Source organism: Physella acuta, unplaced genomic scaffold (genome assembly GCF_028476545.2).
Source record: "Physella acuta isolate Inbredline_101_S28 unplaced genomic scaffold, ASM2847654v3 ptg000601l, whole genome shotgun sequence".
NCBI classification, from domain to species: Eukaryota; Metazoa; Mollusca; class Gastropoda; family Physidae; genus Physella; species Physella acuta.
In genome coordinates, this window is record NW_026732120.1 from 31,313 (window position 1) to 50,062 (window position 18,750).

The 18,750-nt window shown below is 42.7% G+C and overlaps 1 protein-coding gene across 1 annotated transcript in view; it reads right to left on the reverse strand.

Annotated features, from left to right (window-relative positions):
- Nucleotides 1–18,750, reverse strand: part of LOC131947622 (poly(rC)-binding protein 3) — a gene marked incomplete at its 3' end in the record, with an annotated part of 57,496 nt that overhangs the window by 28,864 nt on the left and 9,882 nt on the right. Inside the window, exons 3-4 of the mRNA XM_059308849.1 lie at nucleotides 17,067–17,316; nucleotides 284–307 (exon numbers count right to left, since the gene is read on the reverse strand). Of these exons, the coding sequence (XP_059164832.1) occupies nucleotides 284–307; nucleotides 17,067–17,316 (274 nt within the window). The remainder of the gene's footprint in view (nucleotides 1–283; nucleotides 308–17,066; nucleotides 17,317–18,750) is intronic.

Genomic DNA, 18,750 nt, shown 5'->3' on the forward strand with positions numbered 1-18,750 from the left:
AATGGATTTAGTCTTCGAAAATAAATTTGTTGCTATGCTTGGCAAAATTTTCCTTAGAAATAAAAAAAAATTGCCTCTTTTATGTTATTTTGTTTAATTTTTAATCGCGTAAAAAGAAATTTCTGGATAAAAATGTTGACTTCATAATTGACATTCTTAAAGCTAACGTTTTGTAACATTACTGCTGCTACCATAGAAAAGTTACCTAAATGATCACATAATTTACTTATAATATCACATGATTTACCTAAATGATCATAGAATTATCACACGAGTTACCTACCTTGCCAATTATACTGCCGACCTCCTGTAATGACAAAAGAAAAAAACAGGTTAATTTAAACACAATGAACAGGTTAATTTAAACACAATGAACAGGTTAATTTAAACACAATAAACAGTCATTTTTTACAAGTGAATGATTATTTGTGTTAGATGTGTGCTCTTATGAGCAGAACTTGTGATGGTCTGAGTGTGTAAATAATGTGTGCTCTTATGTGTGTTTCAGAAGGTGTGTAGTGCATATTTAGTACAGGGTGGGTATTGGTGTTTTACTGTGTGAGCACCCTGTGTATGTTTGTACAAGGGTGCGTGTATGTTTGTATAAGGGTGCGTGTATGTTTGTATAAGGGTGCGTGTATGTTTGGATAAGGGTGCGTGTATGTTTGTACAAGGGTGCGTGTATGTTTGGATAAGGGTGCGTGTATGTTTGTATAAGGGTGAGTGTATGTTTGTATAAGGGTGCGTGTATGTTTGTATAAGGGTGAGTGTATGTTTGTATAAGGGTGCGTGTATGTTTGTTTAAGGATGCGTGTATGTTTTTTAAGGGTGCGTGTCTGTGATTATAACGCCGTACGGTGATCACGTGACGAGTATGATGTTACGTAATGATTATATGACATCACGATGATGTTCCGCGTGTGCAATCCAAACAGGTGATGGCGTTGCTAAGCAAAACATTCACCGTTGCTAGGCAAGCATAGCTCACTATTCCTCAAAGCCGGCGTCATCTGGCAAAGCGATAAAGGTCGGAGGTCAAACAGCCACTCCGTCAACAATGGAGCCTTTGTGTTGGGAATACCTCGGTGAGTTTGTGCATGCTTTAAACAATCTCACGTGGTAATCACGTGAACCGTGTCACATACATCTATTTTTAGAAGTAGTTTTTTAAAAATTTGAACAAGCAAAAATGGTATCTAATTAGAAACGTACAAATTATAAGGCCGCTTTTTATATGTGGGATTGGGAGAATTTTTGTTGAGTTTCGTTTTGTTATTTTTTTGCAGGTGAAATTTGACGTTAAAGAAAATATCTAGCAAGTGAAGTGGAGATGATATCGCGAGATCCCGCTGTGTACGCGCGAGATCCTGTGGTGATACCGCGAGATTTAACAATGCTTTTCTCTCATCACTTAAGGGCGAGATGGTTCAAGGGGGTTATAATGAGGGGTTTGTCGATTTGAGGGGTTGGTGTGTGCTGGTGGGGTAGGTGTGAGGGGTAGTTGTGTGTTGGTGGGGTGGGTGTGAGGGGTTTGTGTGGTGGGGTGGGTGTGTGGGTAAGTGTGTGCTGGTGGGGTGGGTGTGAGGGGTAGTTGTGTGTTGGTGAGGTAGGTGTGAGGGGTTTGTGTGGTGGGGTGGGTGTGTGGGTAAGTGTGTGCTGGTGGGGTGGGTGTTTGTGTGCTGGTGGGGTGGGTGTGTGTTGGTGGGGTGGGTGTGTGTTGGTGGGGTAGGTGTGAGGGGTTTGTGTGGTGGGGTGGGTGTGTGGGTAAGTGTGTGCTGGTGGGGTGGGTGTTTGTGTGTTGGGTGTGTTGGTGGGGTGGGTGTGTGTTGGTGGGGTGGGTGTGTGTTGGTGGGGTGGGTGTGAGGGGTTTGTGTGGTGGGGTGGGTGTGTGGGTAAGTGTGTGTTGGTGGGGTGGGTGTATGCTGGTAGGGTAGTTGTGTGTTGGTGAGGTAGGTGTTGGTGGGGTGTGTGTGTGTGTTGGTGGGGTGTGTGTGTGTGTTGGTGGGGTGGGTGTATGCTGGTAGGGTAGTTGTGTGTTGGTGAGGTAGGTGTTGGTGGGGTGTGTGTGTGTGTTGGTGGGGTGTGTGTGTGTGTGTTGGTGGGGTGGGTGTGAGGGGTTTGTGTGGTGAGGTGGGTGTGAGGGGTTTGTGTGGTGGGGTGGGTGTGAGGGGTTTGTGTGGTGGGGTGGGTGTGAGGGGTTTGTGTGGTGGGGTGGGTGTAGTTGAGATCACACAGTTGTCAGGGTGAGGGTGTCCTTATACACAGACTGAGAAGAAGATAAAATGTAAAAGTGGGTAGAGCTACTGTGTGCGTGTAAACAGAGGTACTGTGTGTATATATGTGTGTGTTAGTGTGTGTGTGTGTGGTGTGTGTATGTGAACAGAGGTACTGTGTTTGTATGTGTATGTGTATGTGTGTGTGTGTGTGAACAGAGCCACTGTGCGTTGGACTTGTGTTGAGAGACAGGTTTCTAAACTGCTCACGACTGAATCTACTGTACTGCCACGTGTGTTGTATTTCTCGCCACTAATTTCTAGAAACCCCCACCCCTCCCCTGTCCCACCCCTCCCTCCTGCCCCACCCCACCCTCCTCTCCGTTTTGGGAAAGCTTCTGTAAAGATGAGCAGGCTAAATTATTCACCAGTAAGAAAACACTTTTAAAAGCCTTGCTCGTGAGATTAAGTTAGTCTTGTATTGTCTTCTCTCACACAAGCCAAGCCCCTCACCATCAACACAAATGTAGCTAGCGTCACCCCCCCCCCCCTCCCTCCCCCAACCATCAACAAACGTGTAGTTCACTTTAGCCCTCCCCCCCCCCCCTCCACCATCAACACAAATGTTACTAGCGTTAGCCCCCCAACCATCAACAAACACGAGGTTCGCTTTAGCCCCCCCCCCCCCCCGAACCTCTATACACATGTGTCAATTGTCATTGACGTAACAGTAACGTGTACATATAATTTTCGTGTCATGCAATCTTTTAGGTTTAATACCCCAATCCCCTATTCCCCCCCCCCCCCCCCGCACGCGGACAGAAAGTTTATCTGTGGTACACAGAAGTTGATATGTGGTACACAGAAAGTTGATGTGTGGTACACAGATAGTTGATGTGTGGTACACAGAAAGTTGATGTGTGGTACACAGAAAGTTGATGTGTGGTACACAGAAAGTTGATGTGTGGTACACAGTTAGGAAGTTGATGCTTGGTTTAGCACATGATATAACTAAGTTAACTACCCAACGTTGTGTGTGCATGTATTCCGTAGCATGACGGCAATTAAAAACAAACCCAAAAAAACCCCAAGAATCTCTTAGAGTTTGTCGACACGTCAGCTTACCACTGAGGGTGATATACAGTGAGGGGGAGGGGGCGGACATAGTTGTTGTGATAAGGGTGGCTGCTGTGACTTGGATGTTTCAAGTTCGTGAGGTCATGGACCTCCACTTAATGGACCTCCACTCAGAGTTAACCTAAGACGTCTTTTCTATCCCAGCAGACTGGCTTGCTATACAACCGTATACAACCACACACGCATTGCCGACACACGCACGCACACACACAAACACTATATCATGATACCCCGCTCAACTATCACTCACTCACTCACCCACTTACTCACTCATCATTCATCACTCACCTACTCAAATATCTCTCCCGTGAACCCACCTTTCTACCCACCAACCTACTTCACCCATTCTCTCTCTCATCCACCCCCACCGCCCCCTCCACCCACTCTCCTCCCTCAATCAGCTGAGCTAATCAACTCCTCCCGAGCCGCACAATTTAAATCCAACTTTCAGATTTATCACTGAAAAAAAAAGTAAAAAGCCAATCGATTTCTGACCTCTCACCTACAGCTGGGAGGAAATGGAGCGAAGCTTAACGCAAGGGAAACAACTCCTCACTGCCCGCCTCGAGTTAAATCCCCTCTCCACGGAGCCGCTCCATTCACGTCACGGCTCCGATGACGTCACGATCTGGTTACGGTTTATTTTCACCTGGCGCAGGTAGACAGATGGGATCTAAGTATGACGTCACGAGTCGGGGTTTGTTGCCTGGAGCGGCTCTACTGCTCGCAGGAGGTGAGGTTTTCTCCAGGAGAGGTTTTCTCCAGGAGAGGTTTTCTCCAGGAGAGGTTTTCTCCACGAGAGGTTGAGATGGTTCCAGTAGCAGGTTCGTACATCGGTACAATAGGTCAGGTTCGTACAACAGGTCAGGTTCGTACAATAGGTCAGGTTCGTACAATAGGTCAGGTTCGTACAATAGGTCAGGTTCGTACAACAGGTCAGGTTCGTACAATAGGTCAGGTTCGTACAATAGGTCAGGTTCGTACAATAGGTCAGGTTCGTACAACAGGTCAGGTTCGTACAACAGGCGAGGTTCGTATAGCGGTACAATAGGTGGTGTTCGTACATCGGTACAACAGATACACCACTAGGGGTGGTCAAGTCATCTGACCACTGTGTCACCTACCCATCTAGAAATGACACCACTAGGGGTGGTCAAGTCATCTGACCAGTATATCACCTACCACTGTATCACCTACCCATCTAGAAATGACACCACTAGAGGTGGTCAAGTCATCTGACCACTGTGTCACCTACCCATCTAGAAATGTCACCACTAGGCTAGGGTAATCAAGTCATCTGACCACTGTGTCACCTACCGCTACCATTCAACTTAACCATTCAGTTTTTAAAGATCTCCTCTAGTGTCCCAGTTTTCTCATTACCGTTCCATCCCGCTATCCAAACCATCTCCATTGACAACTCACCTCCTCTTGGTCCTAAACTTAGTTCTCTCCCCCTTGTATATTATTTATTTTCTCCCTTTATTAGTTTTCTCCCTTCCCCTCCCCCACCCGCCTTGTTGACAAGTTTCCCGACAACATTTTGCCGGAATTTTCCGGCATCTTTGTTAAAGTCTCTATGATGGGTTCCTCGAGTGCCGGACGCTAAGTTGCTGCAACAAGCGTCTCGAGTCACCCTGACGCCATTAGCGGAGAAATCAATAACCATTAGCCGCCTAACCGTTAGCCGAGCCGTTGTTTCCATGAAATTCACTGAAAGTTGAAGACGACACAAACTTAGCCTAGGGGCTGCTTCAAACTGGGATCACAATTTTTTTCTATCAAACTTCAGGAAAAAACGAGGCGTTCACGTTAAAAAAAATATGAAAATACAATTTCGTAGGAAAATCAAGTGTGAAAGTTGGTGAAATATTCTCGTCAGGAAAGAAATTAGGAGAGGGTGGAGGTGGATGTAGGGAAAAATGGTGTTATCAATACCAAAACGTCTGCACCTTTCTACGAACTCAAATCCCGATGCCAAAACTATAAAAAAAAATATTTAAAAAAACCAGAAGCACTTGAGGTCAGGGGTAGCTTGAGCGTCTTTAATTGCTTTCTGACTAAAAACATAAGGCTCGGTCTGGGCGGAGAGCCTGACCATGCGCACTACGCGGGGAGCAGACGGCAGGCACGCATGCGCAGAACTGATGGGAGGTGAGCCATGTTGGAAGAGCAGCTCTAGATCCCAGTGCTCAATAGAATTATGTCTCTCGAATTTGAGATTATAATTAGATTAGTGTGGATCATCCGACTTCCTGCATGAGTCTAGTCCACGACTCCGAATGTCTGTCTTGAGGCAAGACGCCTGACATTAAGACAGAACGCAGACAGATTGGTTCATGCCAAGACATAATTACGCGTCTGGATAGATTTGTTAATAGATTCGCCAGGGTTAGATTCTGACAGGCCGGCCGATGATAGATTTAGATCTATTAAAATCTGCCAATACGGTAGGGCTTGTTTTAATGAGTTTGTTGATACAAGATCAGGGGTTGTGGGGGAGAGGGGAGGGGGGGAGGAGGGGGTTGTATGATAAAAGTAAGATAGAGTAAGGAATAGGCTTTTATATTTATCTGAATCAAAAGGATTGTTTGCGTACAGTAGATGTGACGTATTTGTTATATTAGTTTAAAATTTCAAACTCTCAACAATAGGGACTGGCGTTTCCTGTAAGGCCTACATATGGGGTTTTAATGGACTAGTTTGTATGGAGAGAGAGAGAGAGAGAGAGAGAGAGACAGAGAGAGAGAGAGAGAGAGAGAGAGAGAGTAGCTGTAGTACATGTAGCATTTCTTTGAGTAGAGTTTAGAGCACTAAATTTATCCCAAAGTTCCGCTGTCTAGTTGAGCAAGATTAATGGAGAAACGGCCGTTCGCTTAATAAGCTTGACGTAGCCTAGACAATATAAACTATACATTGTAAGCCGAATACATAACCTAGACAATATAAACTATACATTGTAAGCCGAATACATAACCTAGACAATATAAACTATACATTGTAAGCCGAATACATAACCTAGACAATATAAACTATACATTGTAAGCCGAATGTGTAACCTAGACAATATAAACTATACACTGTAAGCCGTATATATAACCTAGACAATATAAACTATACATTGTAAGCCGAATATATAACCTAGACAATATAAACTATACACTGTAAGCCGTATATATAACCTAGACAATATAAACTATACATTGTAAGCCGAATGTATAACCTATACAATATAACCTATACATTGTAAGCCGAATATATAACCTAGACATGGTGTAAGAGACAAACACAAGACGACGGAAAAAAAAAATGTCCACATCGTCTCCATTCGTCATGCATGTTCTCTCGTTTAACGCTGGATATTTTTCTAGTGCGTGATTTATCGGTTATTATATCCTCGCCTCTACCGCTGGGCATCAGGTAGTATTGATTGTGATTTCTTTTTATTGAAGTTCGCTGCCGGCGGAGAAAGACATAATTTGTAACAGGACAGCATGACAGCAGGGGTCGCTTGTAACAGGACAGCATGACAGCAGGGGTCGCCGTAAAGACAGAATAACAGGACACAAATTCTTCCCGAAATATTTTTTTTCTCTATGTGCATAAGGGGTGTGAATATTTCGGTGAAGTCGTCAGCCTATATCAAATATGATTAGGTCATCCACCTATACCAGATATTATTAGGTCATCAACCTATATCAGGTACGATTAGGTCATTAACCTATATCAGGTATGATTAGGCCATTAACCTATGTCAGGCATGATTAGGTCATCACCCTATATCAGATATGATTAGGTCATTAACCTATATCAAATCTCTTTAGGTTTTAAAACTAAATCACATGTTAATTTTGATTTTTGTGAAGCTCAGTATGACTAAGTAGTTAACTATATACGTTAACGTTTGCATGTGTGTAAGTGTGTGTGCATATGTATGTGTGCGTATATGTGTGTGTGCGTATGTTTGTGTGCCGTGATCATACTTTATCAAAAGTTTTAAACACGCGATGCTGTGGGCATTCAAATCACGTGGCTGATGACGTGCATCCTGATAGAGCAAAACTTTTACAATTTTTATAATTCTGTGAATGTCATGAATGTCATGAATGTCATGAATGTCATGAATGTCGTATACTTGGACCAAAACACCTTCAGAGTTGTAGGGCATCTCATGTTCAAAGTACAGCCATACCCCCCCCCTCACCTACCCACCCCCACACACAACTTCCGGTAACACGACCACGCGAGTTGTAGTACGACACTTCAATCTATTCCCACATTATAAAAACCCAACGTTTCACAACTTTGAACTAGTGCTTCTTAAGTGTCAGAAATCATGAATATTGGACATCTAACGCTAATGAGCTGTTAGCATAATTTGGATAATGCCGTTAATTATAAACTAATTATGTAACTGGAGGAGAAATCTTAAGTATTTTTTTTTTAAATTCTAGATTTCTAAGTCTCGCAGCGTCATGGGAGGGTACGAGAATCTCGCCTGTGGTAAATATATTTTCCGACTGTTTTGGTTGGTTGATGATGGTGATGTTTGTGTGTGGTGATGACGGTGATTATAGTAGGTAGCATATAGCAGACAAGGGTAGATCTAGTATTGGTGTTGGGTAGCCTATAGTTGGCTGTTGTGGTGATTGTGGTAGGTAGCATATAGCAGATAAGGTTAGATAAAGTATTGGTGTTGTGTAGCCTATATTTGGCTGTTGTGGTGATTGTGGTAGGTAGCATATAGCAGATAAGGTTAGATAAAGTATTGGTGTTGTGTAGCCTATATTTGGCTGTTGTGGTGATTGTGGTAGGTAGCATATAGCAGGCAAGGGTACATCTAGTATTGGTGTTGTGTTGCCTATAGTTGGCTGTTGTGGTGCTTGTGGTGTGTACAGTAGTTGATTGTGGTGATTATGGTGTTTGTTGTCTAGGTCTGTGTGTTAGAAATGACGGTGATGTACGAACTAGCAGTTAGCGGTGTGAACTCATAGTGTGCAGGTCTTGATACCAATGCTGAGGTTTAGATGGGGGCTTGAAAGGGCGGTAAATCATTGGATGGGGGCTTTAAAGGGCAGTAAGTCATTGGATGGAGGCTTCAAAGGGCAGTAAGTCATTGGATGGGGGCTTTAAAGGGCAGTAAGTCATTGGATGGAGGCTTTAAAAGGCAGTAAGTCATTGGATGGAGGCTTTAAAGGGCAGTAAGTCATTGGATGGGGGCTTTAAAGGGCAGTAAGTCATTGGATGGAGGCTTTAAAGGGCAGTAAGTCATTGGATGGGGGCTTTAAAGGGCAGTAAGTCATTGGATGGAGGCTTTAAAAGGCAGTAAGTCATTGGATGGAGGCTTTAAAGGGCAGTAAGTCATTGGATGGGGGCTTTAAAGGGCAGTAAGTCATTGGATGGAGGCTTTAAAGGGCAGTAAGTCATTGGATGGGGGCTTTAAAGGGCAGTAAGTCATTGGATGGGGGCTTTAAAGGGCAGTAAGTCATTGGATGGAGGCTTCAAAGGGCAGTAAGTCATTGGATGGGGGCTTTAAAGGGCAGTAAGTCATTGGATGGAGGCTTTAAAAGGCAGTAAGTCATTGGATGGAGGCTTTAAAGGGCAGTAAGTCATTGGATGGAGGCTTTAAAGGGCGGTAAGTCATTGGATGGGGGCTTTAAAGGGCAGTAAGTCATTGGATGGAGGCTTTAAAGGGCAGTAAGTCATTGGATGGAGGCTTTAAAGGGCAGTAAGTCATTGGATGGAGGCTTTAAAGGGCGGTAAGTCATTGGATGGGGGCTTTAAAGGGCGGTAAGTCATTGGATGGGGGCTTTAAAGGGCGGTAAGTCATTGGATGGAGGCTTCAAAGGGCAGTAAGTCATTGGATGGGGGCTTTAAAGGGCAGTAAGTCATTGGATGGAGGCTTTAAAAGGCAGTAAGCCAGGTCAACGATTCACTCCCCTTGCTTTTAACCCTGTAGTTTTTGATCGATTATCGATGAATTGATAACTGACTTTAAGAATAACGACGTATTTGCAGTTATTTAGAGATAAAAAGATAAAAAGAAAAATAACACTATGCTAGTGTGTCTGTACTATGCAAGTGTGTCTATACTATGCTAGTATGTACATACTGTGCTAGTGTGTACATACTATGCTAGTGTGTCTATACTATGCTAGTATGTACATACTGTGCTAGTGTGTACATACTATGCTAGTGTGTACATACTGTGCTAGTGTGTACATACTATGCTAGTGTCTGTACTATGCTAGTATGTACATACAGTGCTGGTGTGTAAACACTATGCTGGTGTGTACACACTAAAAATGTGTACATAATATGTTAGAGTGTACATCAGACAGCCTAGCACACATTGGCTGATATGAAATAAAGTACACATTCGTAAAAAAAGTTTGATGCACATGCTTCAACTGTTTTTTTAAGCTGAGGCTATTTTTAAACTAACCAGCACAATACGACTGACGTCATCAGGCCGAAATTAGCTTATGACGTCACAATAATTTCCGTAGTTTTAAAATTTGAACTATTTAATCGACCAGCACATCAGCAAGAAATAAATTGGCCAGTGACAGGTCTGGTGATTTTCTATCTCCCCCCCCCCCCCCCCCACACACACTCTCACCACAATGATCTTGTCAGGTAGTCACCCTAGTTTTGAGAAATTCTAAAGTAATTTTTTGCTCTCAGCAATTTACCACCCAGCATTCATTCAACTATTTTACCACCAATTTTCCCACCCAACATTAATTCAACTATTTTACCGCCCAACATTCATTCAACTATTTTACCACCCAACATTCATTCAACTATTTTACCACCCAACATTCATTCAACTATTTTACCACCCAACATTTATTCAACTATTTTGCCACCCAGCATTCATTCAACTATTTTACCACCCAACATTTATTCAACTATTTTACCACCCAACATTCATTCAACTATTTTACCGCCCAACATTCATTCAACTATTTTACCACCAATTTTCCCACCCAACATTAATTCAACTATTTTACCGCCCAACATTCATTCAACTATTTTACCACCCAACATTCATTCAACTATTTTACCACCCAACATTCATTCAACTATTTTACCACCAAATACCCCACCCAACATTTGTGCAACTATTTTACCACCAATTACCCCACCCAACATTTGTGCAACTATTTTACCACCAATTACCCCACCCAACATTTGTGCAACTATTTTACCACAAATTTTACCACCCGACCATCATAAAACTAATTTATCCGCCCGTCTAGGAACTGTGACTGTACAACGAATTACCTTCCCTTACATTGCAGTTCTCCCCCTTTCGTCTATTGATTACAGACAATTAAATGAACAAAGCTAATTGCTCAAGCATAAATTCTCGACAATTGATTTGTAAACAACAAAAAAATGTTTTGTTTTGACTATATTTAGATTGAAGATAACAATTAAGGTTTGCTGTAATGTGTACAATCCAGAAATGTTATTAACATTTGGTTTACTAATTGATCACATATGTTATGGTTTCTATATTCCGTACACACTTTATAAATACTTCTATCTTATAGCTCCATAATCTACCCTAAGATTCAGCACTTGTTACTGTCTCATTCATCATTCATCGAGATGTTATATATATATATATATATATATATATATATATATATATATATATATATATATATATATATATATATATATACCATAATGTACATGAAATAGATTTGACCATCGAGTCCAACCCACGAGTCCAACCCACAAACCCTCGAGTCCAACCCTCGAGTCCAACCCAAAAACCCACAAACCCACAAGTCCAACCCACGAGTCCAACCCACGAGTCCAACCCACTAGTCCACCCCACGGGTCCAACCCTCTAGTCCAACCCTCTGGTCCAACCCATTAGTATACCAGCCAGTATTGATCAACCGTGTGACAGAAGACCGAGTATGTAAAAAATCGGCCGATGTTTTTTTGTTTCGTTAAAAAAAGGTGTGTAAAATTGACATCATTGTTACTAGCATGGTGATCTCAGCGTGCACACGATGTGATACATGGATTTGTGATTGTGGATGGGATAGATTGGTCAGATGGGTGTAGGGCGGGCAGCAATCTTTGCCATGTTAAGTCGTATTATTAAGTAATAGATCATTTAGTTACAGATCATTTAGTAACCGATTATTTATGATCAGGTCCAGTGTACTCGATTATTTATTCATGTGTTCTTTACGTACTTAATGATGTGTTGTATACGTAGGGAGGTAATATTTGGGTGTGTTGTGTGGGTAAGGGAGGTAATATTTAGGTGTGTTGTGTTTGTAAGGGAGGTAATATTTAGGTGTGTTGTGTGGGTAAGGGAGGTAATATTTGGGTGTGTTGTGTTTGTAAGGGAGGTAATATTTAGGTGTGTTGTGTTTGTAAGGGAGGTAATATTTAGGTGTGTTGTGTTTGTAAGGGAGGTAATATTTGGGTGTGTTGTGTTTGTAAGGGAGGTAATATTTAGGTGTGTTGTGTGAGTAAGGGAGGTAATATTTGGGTGTGTTGTGTGAGTAAGGGAGGTAATATTTGGGTGTGTTGTGTTTGTAAGGGAGGTAATATTTAGGTGTGTTGTGTTTGTAAGGGAGGTAATATTTAGGTGTGTTGTGTTTGTAAGGGAGGTAATATTTGGGTGTGTTGTGTTTGTAAGGGAGGTAATATTTAGGTGTGTTGTGTGAGTAAGGGAGGTAATATTTGGGTGTGTTGTGTGAGTAAGGGAGGTAATATTTGGGTGTGGTGTGTTGGTAAGGGAGGCAATATTTGGGTGTGGTGTGTTGGTAAGGGAGGCAATATTTAGGTGTGTTGTGTTGGTAAGGGAGGCAATATTTGGGTGTGGTGTGTTGGTAAGGGAGGCAATATTTGGGTGTGGTGTGTTGGTAAGGGAGGCAATATTTGTGTTGAGCGAGTGAGGGAGGTAATATTTGGGTGTGTTGTGTGAGTAAGGGAGGTAATATTTAGGTGTGTTGTGTGAGTAAGGGAGGTAATATTTAGGTGTGTTGTGTGGGTAAGGGAGGTAATATTTGGGTTTGTTGTATAGGTAGGGAGGTAATATTTGGGTGTGTTGTGTTTGTAAGGGAGGTAATATTTAGGTGTGTTGTGTGAGTAAGGGAGGTAATATTTAGGTGTGTTGTGTGAGTAAGGGAGGTAATATTTAGGTGTGTTGTGTGGGTAAGGGAGGTAATATTTGGGTGTGTTGTGTGAGTAAGGGAGGTAATATTTGGGTGTGTTGTGTGAGTAAGGGAGGTAATATTTGTGTTGTATGAGTAAGGGAGGTAATATTAGGGTGTGTTGTGTGAGTAAGGGAGGTAATATTTGGGTGTGTTGTGTGGGTAAGGGAGGTAATATTAGGATGTGTTGTGTGGGTAAGGGAGGTAATATTAGGGTGTGTTGTGTTTGTAAGGGAGGTAATATTTGTGTTGTATGAGTAAGGGAGGTAATATTAGGGTGTGTTGTGTTGGTAAAGGAGGTAAAATTTCCTCGGCAGGATAAGAGACATATGTGCTTTGTATGAGTAGATAAAACTACACCATATGATTTAAAGCCAAGGGAGACTGAACATACAATATGTGCTAACGATCAATACAATGTTTATTTCGCCTTTTTCTTTCTTAACATAATATAGTTGTATAGTTATAGCGTGTTATCAAATATTGTATAGACCAAAGGAATAAGGGGATTCTAAATGAAAAACTTCTGGTTGGTTTTCGCGGCTGATTTAATCAATTTCTCGTGTCATTAAAATCAGGACATGGAGGCTATATTCAACATAGCAACATGGAGATTGTTGCGTGTGTTGTCTGGTGATTTTGACGTGAAGCCGTTTGAAGCTGCAGCTGTGCAGCCGTGCAGCTGGGAAGACGGGCCGTAGACCGGAAGCCGTACAGCTGGGAAGAAGGGCCGTAGACCGGAAGCCGTACAGTTGGGAAGAAGGGCCGTAGACCGGAAGCCGTGCAGTTGGGAAGAAGGGCCGTAGACCGGAAGCGCGAATAGACTGCGGCGCTCGCTGAACCGTGACGGCTGTCTAAAAATAGCCACGGCCTAGCGTGACGACATGCGAGGTTGGCGCAGGTCGGGGGGAGATGTTTGTTCTGATTAACTCCAGGGTGTCGCCAACATGGGCGTCTGTCGCGGGGTCGGCCGGCTAGACGGCCAGTTAGGATCGTTGACGGCCGGAATATTTCGTCATTGGACGGAGGCCCAATTTAAGGATTTTTTAATCGGTCGTGACATTAATGACTGGTTGAGTCATTTAATAGAATGGACGGTCAAGTCATTTAATAGAATGGACGGTCAAGTCATTTAATAGAATGAACGGTCAAGTCATTTAATAGAATGGACGGTCAAGTCATTTAATAGAATGGACGGTCAAGTCAATTAATATAATGGACGGTCAAGTCAATTAATATAATGGACGGTCAAGTCAATTAATATAATGGACGGTCAAGTCATTTAATATAATGGACGGTCGTCATTTAATATAATGGACGGTCAAGTCATTTAATATAATGGACGGTCAAGTCAATTAATATAATGGACGGTCAAGTCAATTAATATAATGGACGGTCAAGTCAATTAATATAATGGACGGCAAAGTCATTTAATAGAATGGACGGTCAAGATATTTGAGATAGTGGACAACCAAACATTTTGAAATAATGAACGGCCATGAGAGTACCGATTATCGCCTATTATATTGAGTACATAGACGGCCACTATCGTTTTAAATTATGGACGGCTACAGGGTGTGACGTCAAGAGAAATGTAATGTATGTATTGCAGGTTGCGTGTGTAATCGTAAATCTACCCCCCCCCCCCCCGCAGCGGTAGGAAATGGGCGTTGCCACTAAGGCTGAATGCTACACCCCCCTCCACACACACACACACACACACACCACACACACACACGCACGCATACACACCGCCGCAAACCCTACACACCCCATAAATCAATTTCCAGAGAAAATAAAAACCTTTTCACAGCAACAGGCGTAATACTACTGACATTGGTCATCTTCCTTTGGCCTCCCCATCATCGGCCGTTAATCGCCCCCCCCCCTCCCCCCCCCCCCCGGCCAAATGTGTTTGTGCCCAGCCATGCATTATTCGGGTCCCCAGGGGCGCCGGCGTAAACCAGTGCAGATTAGGCTATCGACCCGCCATCGATCCGACCACAACAAAAGATCCACAAGGGCGTGAAAACAGGCCGTTCTCTGACGTTGCCAATCCGACCAATCCGACCAACTGATAAATAATTGAAACCAATCAGCGGTCAGTCGTGATTCGATCCAAGATGGCGGACATCAATGGACGCCAGCGACAAACATGCATTCCCTTTTATGTTTTTTGTTTTTGTTTGACGGTTTTTGATGCCGGCTGCTAATCGCCTAACGGCTGTGTTCAAACCCCGGGGAGGGGGGGGGGATGTGTGCATACATATGTGTGTGTGTGGCCGTTATTTGTGTATGCGGTGAGCATGATTAAGGAAATGTGTTGTTGAGTCGGAACGGTAGGCCCTACTTGGTGCTGGCACACTAGGTTACTGTGAATTGAATGACGTGTGTATGTGTGTGTGTTTGTGTTGTTATAATCAGCCAGTAATGACGTCATAGTGTTACATTGAGCTCTTTTAAGCTACCATAATTGATACATTCACACTCACGATGCAAACGTTATCGATAATAGATTACCAGACCTTTTTTTTTATTTAAAAGAATCTCTACTAATCCTGAGCAAGAAATTCGGTTGATCTGCGCGTTTTTTAAATTACAGTTCTAAAATATAGCTGTTTTATTTTAAAGACATATTTTGATTAACTTTGGGAGAAACAATTTATAATTGCTGTTTACGACATAGTTCACTTTGTAATGGCGCCATCAAATAGGTCAGGATCTTAGCGGAGTCACGGAGTCAGGGAGTCATACACGAGCCGGGGATGTTATAGCCGCGTCATGATACCCATCTATCGGCCCGGGGGCGGGCGCATCCATCCAAACATGCCGTCTGCCATTTTTGTACACAATTTGATGAACTGCCCGGCCCTAAAAAAATCTGGATTACATTTTTTTTCTTCAAAGGGACGATCTTGTAGGAATGTTCGCGTATAAATATCGATGATTATTCATCATCTTCTAGAACCCGTTCAACCCTGAGTTGGCTATTTTCGTTTGATTGCAACGTGTGGTCACGGTACGGCTAAGCCCATAGATACCCCCTTTTATATGACACTATTTTGAAATCCTGGTTGCAGGGAGAATCTAAAAGTTGTATTATACCAACATAACAGCGGCATAGTGGGTTATGTTACCTGTATGCAGAGTTGTATGTTGTAGTGTGTTGGTCGCAGTATTGTCATGTATGTATACTTATAATGTTTCAATACTACTAGTATATAAACATAATGGCGGATTAGTGTAGTTTGTAATGTGAGGTTTGTGAAATGTGTGTGTAATGTGAGGTTTGTGAAATGTGTGTGTGTGTGTGTGTGTAAAGTGAGGCTTGTGAAATGTGTGTTTAGGTCGATGTATTGAAAGGACAACAGATTTTGTGTTTATTAGGTCAATCGATGTACATTTATGAAATGGGAGATTTCAAAATATCGAACTCAGTCGCCGATATAAAGTAGTGCTTTCGTGTCTAATACTGTTTGATATATTGCCATTGTTATGTTAATGTTTCTGCCATTGTGTCTGCCATTGTGTCTGCCATTGTGTCTGTCATTGTGTCTGCCATTGTGTCTGCCATTGTGTCTGTCATTGTGTCTGCCATTGTGTCTGCCATTGTGTCTGCCATTGTGTCTGCCATTGTGTCTGCCATTGTGTCTGCCATTGTGTCTGCCATTGTGTCTGCCATTGTGTCTGCCATTGTGTCTGCCATTGTGTCTGATATTTTGTCTGCCATTGTGTCTGACATTGTGTCTGCTATTGTGTCTGCTATTGTGTCTGATATTGTGTCTGCCATTGTTTCTGCCATTGTGTCTGCCATTGTGTCTGCCATTTTGTCTGCCATTGTGTCTGCCATTGTGTCTGCCATTGTGTCTGCCATTGTGTCTGCCATTGTGTCTGCCATTGTGTCTGCCATTGTGTCTGATATTTTGTCTGCCATTGTGTCTGCCATTGTGTCTGCCATTGTGTCTGCCATTGTGTCTGCCATTGTGACTGCCATTGTGTCTGCCATTGTGTCTGATATTTTGTCTGCCTTTGTGTCTGATATTTTGTCTGTCTTTGTGTCTGCCATTTTGTCTGCCTTTGTGTCTGCCATTTTGTCTGCCATTTTGTCTGCCTTTGTGTCTGCCATTGTGTCTGATATTTTGTCTGCCATTGTGTCTGACATTGTGTCTGACATTGTGTCTGCCATTGTGTCTGTCATTGTGTCTGCCATTGTGTCTGCCATTGTGTCTGTCTGTGTGTCTGCCATTGTGTCTGCCATTGTGTCTGCCATTGTGTCTGCCATTGTGTCTGATATTTTGTCTGCCTTTGTGTCTGACATTGTGTCTGCCATTGTGTCTGCCATTGTGTCTGCCATTGTGTCTGATATTTTGTCTGCCTTTGTGTCTGCCATTGTGTCTGCCATTGTGTCTGATATTTTGTCTGCCTTTGTGTCTGTCATTGTGTCTGCCATTGTGTCTGCCATTGTGTCTGTCTGTGTGACGTCATGCCCAACCAGCAGACGACAAAAAAAAAAACGACTCACCTTCCCCTGCATAATCATCCGGACGGTGAGGATGGTAGAGATGGTGTTGCTACCATCCTGCTGGAGCATGGTGCCGTTGGGGCTGCCGCTGCCGATGCTGTGGTTCAGGTGGTGCAGGTGGTTGGGGCTGGGGCTCATGTTGTTGCTGGGGCCGTTGGTGGTGACGATGATGCTGGTCTCCGACATGTCGGGGAGGTCGGGGAGGGGCGGGAAGGGAATCTGTGGGGCGCGCAGGGCACCGTACTCACAACTGTGGAGCACAAAATACGTCATCGTTACTTGTGACGTCATGAGCTCGTCAGCACGTCTGACGTCAACAATACAGTCTGGCGTCATCATGTCGTCAGGACATACATAGTAAAGTCACATTTAGGAGACATGGAGAAGTCCTCCACTCAGTGTCCTACACTAGAGGACACCTCCAAAATTAGAAGTGTTAGTATTGTTATCAAAGTTGTAAACTTTGGGCTAGGGTTAATGAGATAAGGCAATGGTTAGACTTGATTTAGGGTTGTGGCTAGTTAAAGGTAAGCTTTGACATTATCAAGTTATTATAGCTGTTTACCATTAGTACCCTAACACCCGCTTTATATGACATCGTTATTGTGACATAATCGAAAGTTTGATGGGGGGGGGGGGGGTACAACTCGAAAGTTTGTCCCCGGGCGCCGGGAAGGGTCGCTACGCCTCTGGTGCTAAGGTCACTGACTTGATTCTAAATGTGTATGTGTGCTAAGGTCACTGATTTGATTCAATTTGTGTTGGTTTAATCAAGTCTTAATTAAACGTTGGAATCTTTGATTGAAATTTCGACCCCACATTGAAACAAATATTCCACCACATATTTCTGTAAAAGTTTCATTAAAATTTTTAACTGCTGGACTAATCAACAGCAGACGATGGAAACTGTTCTAAAAATAAACTCTATCGAAAAACAAAACAACTACCTTGAAGCCAAGTTCAACAACATATATGTTTCTTATAACGGTGAGCGATCAATTGGATTAAGGTTTACAACTGAAACCAGCTGTTCGAAATAAAGTCAAATGTGATTTGGTTTTAGTGAACAAATCTATGGGACGGTAGGTTGTATACACTGAGGCTTTATGTAGCAGTTTCTGTAGGGAGTAGTGCGTGAAGGAATTGCTGCAGTTTGGGATTGATGCATTTTAGGGATTGCTGATATTTGGGGATTGCTGCATTTTAGGGATTGCTGAATTTTAGGGATTGCTGCAGTTTGGGATTGATGCATTTTAGGGATTGCTGAATTTTGGGGATTGCTGCAATTTGGGGATTGCTTCACCAGAAAAGTGTAGAGAAGGGGAGCAGGTAACCAGTAAAGCAAGTTGTGATCTAACAGTGTTGCTGATAGCATACACGAGGCACAAGATTTGCTTACCGCATTCAAAACTCACATTAAACCTCTTAGATTAATCAGTACATATAACGTACATTAAAATGAAGGTACATTTAAAAAGTACAACGACATTGTTAACTTTTAAATAAAACGTAAAACCAAATCGAATGCAAATGTCCCACTTGTAAACATGTTTAAAAATAGATAACAGAGGGCAAGGTCATACCACTAGCTGTCTGATGTTGGTCAAATGACAGCTGATGACAGCCATTTAGTTGGTCAGATGACAGCTAGTGACAGTTATTTAGTTGGTCAAATGACAGCTAA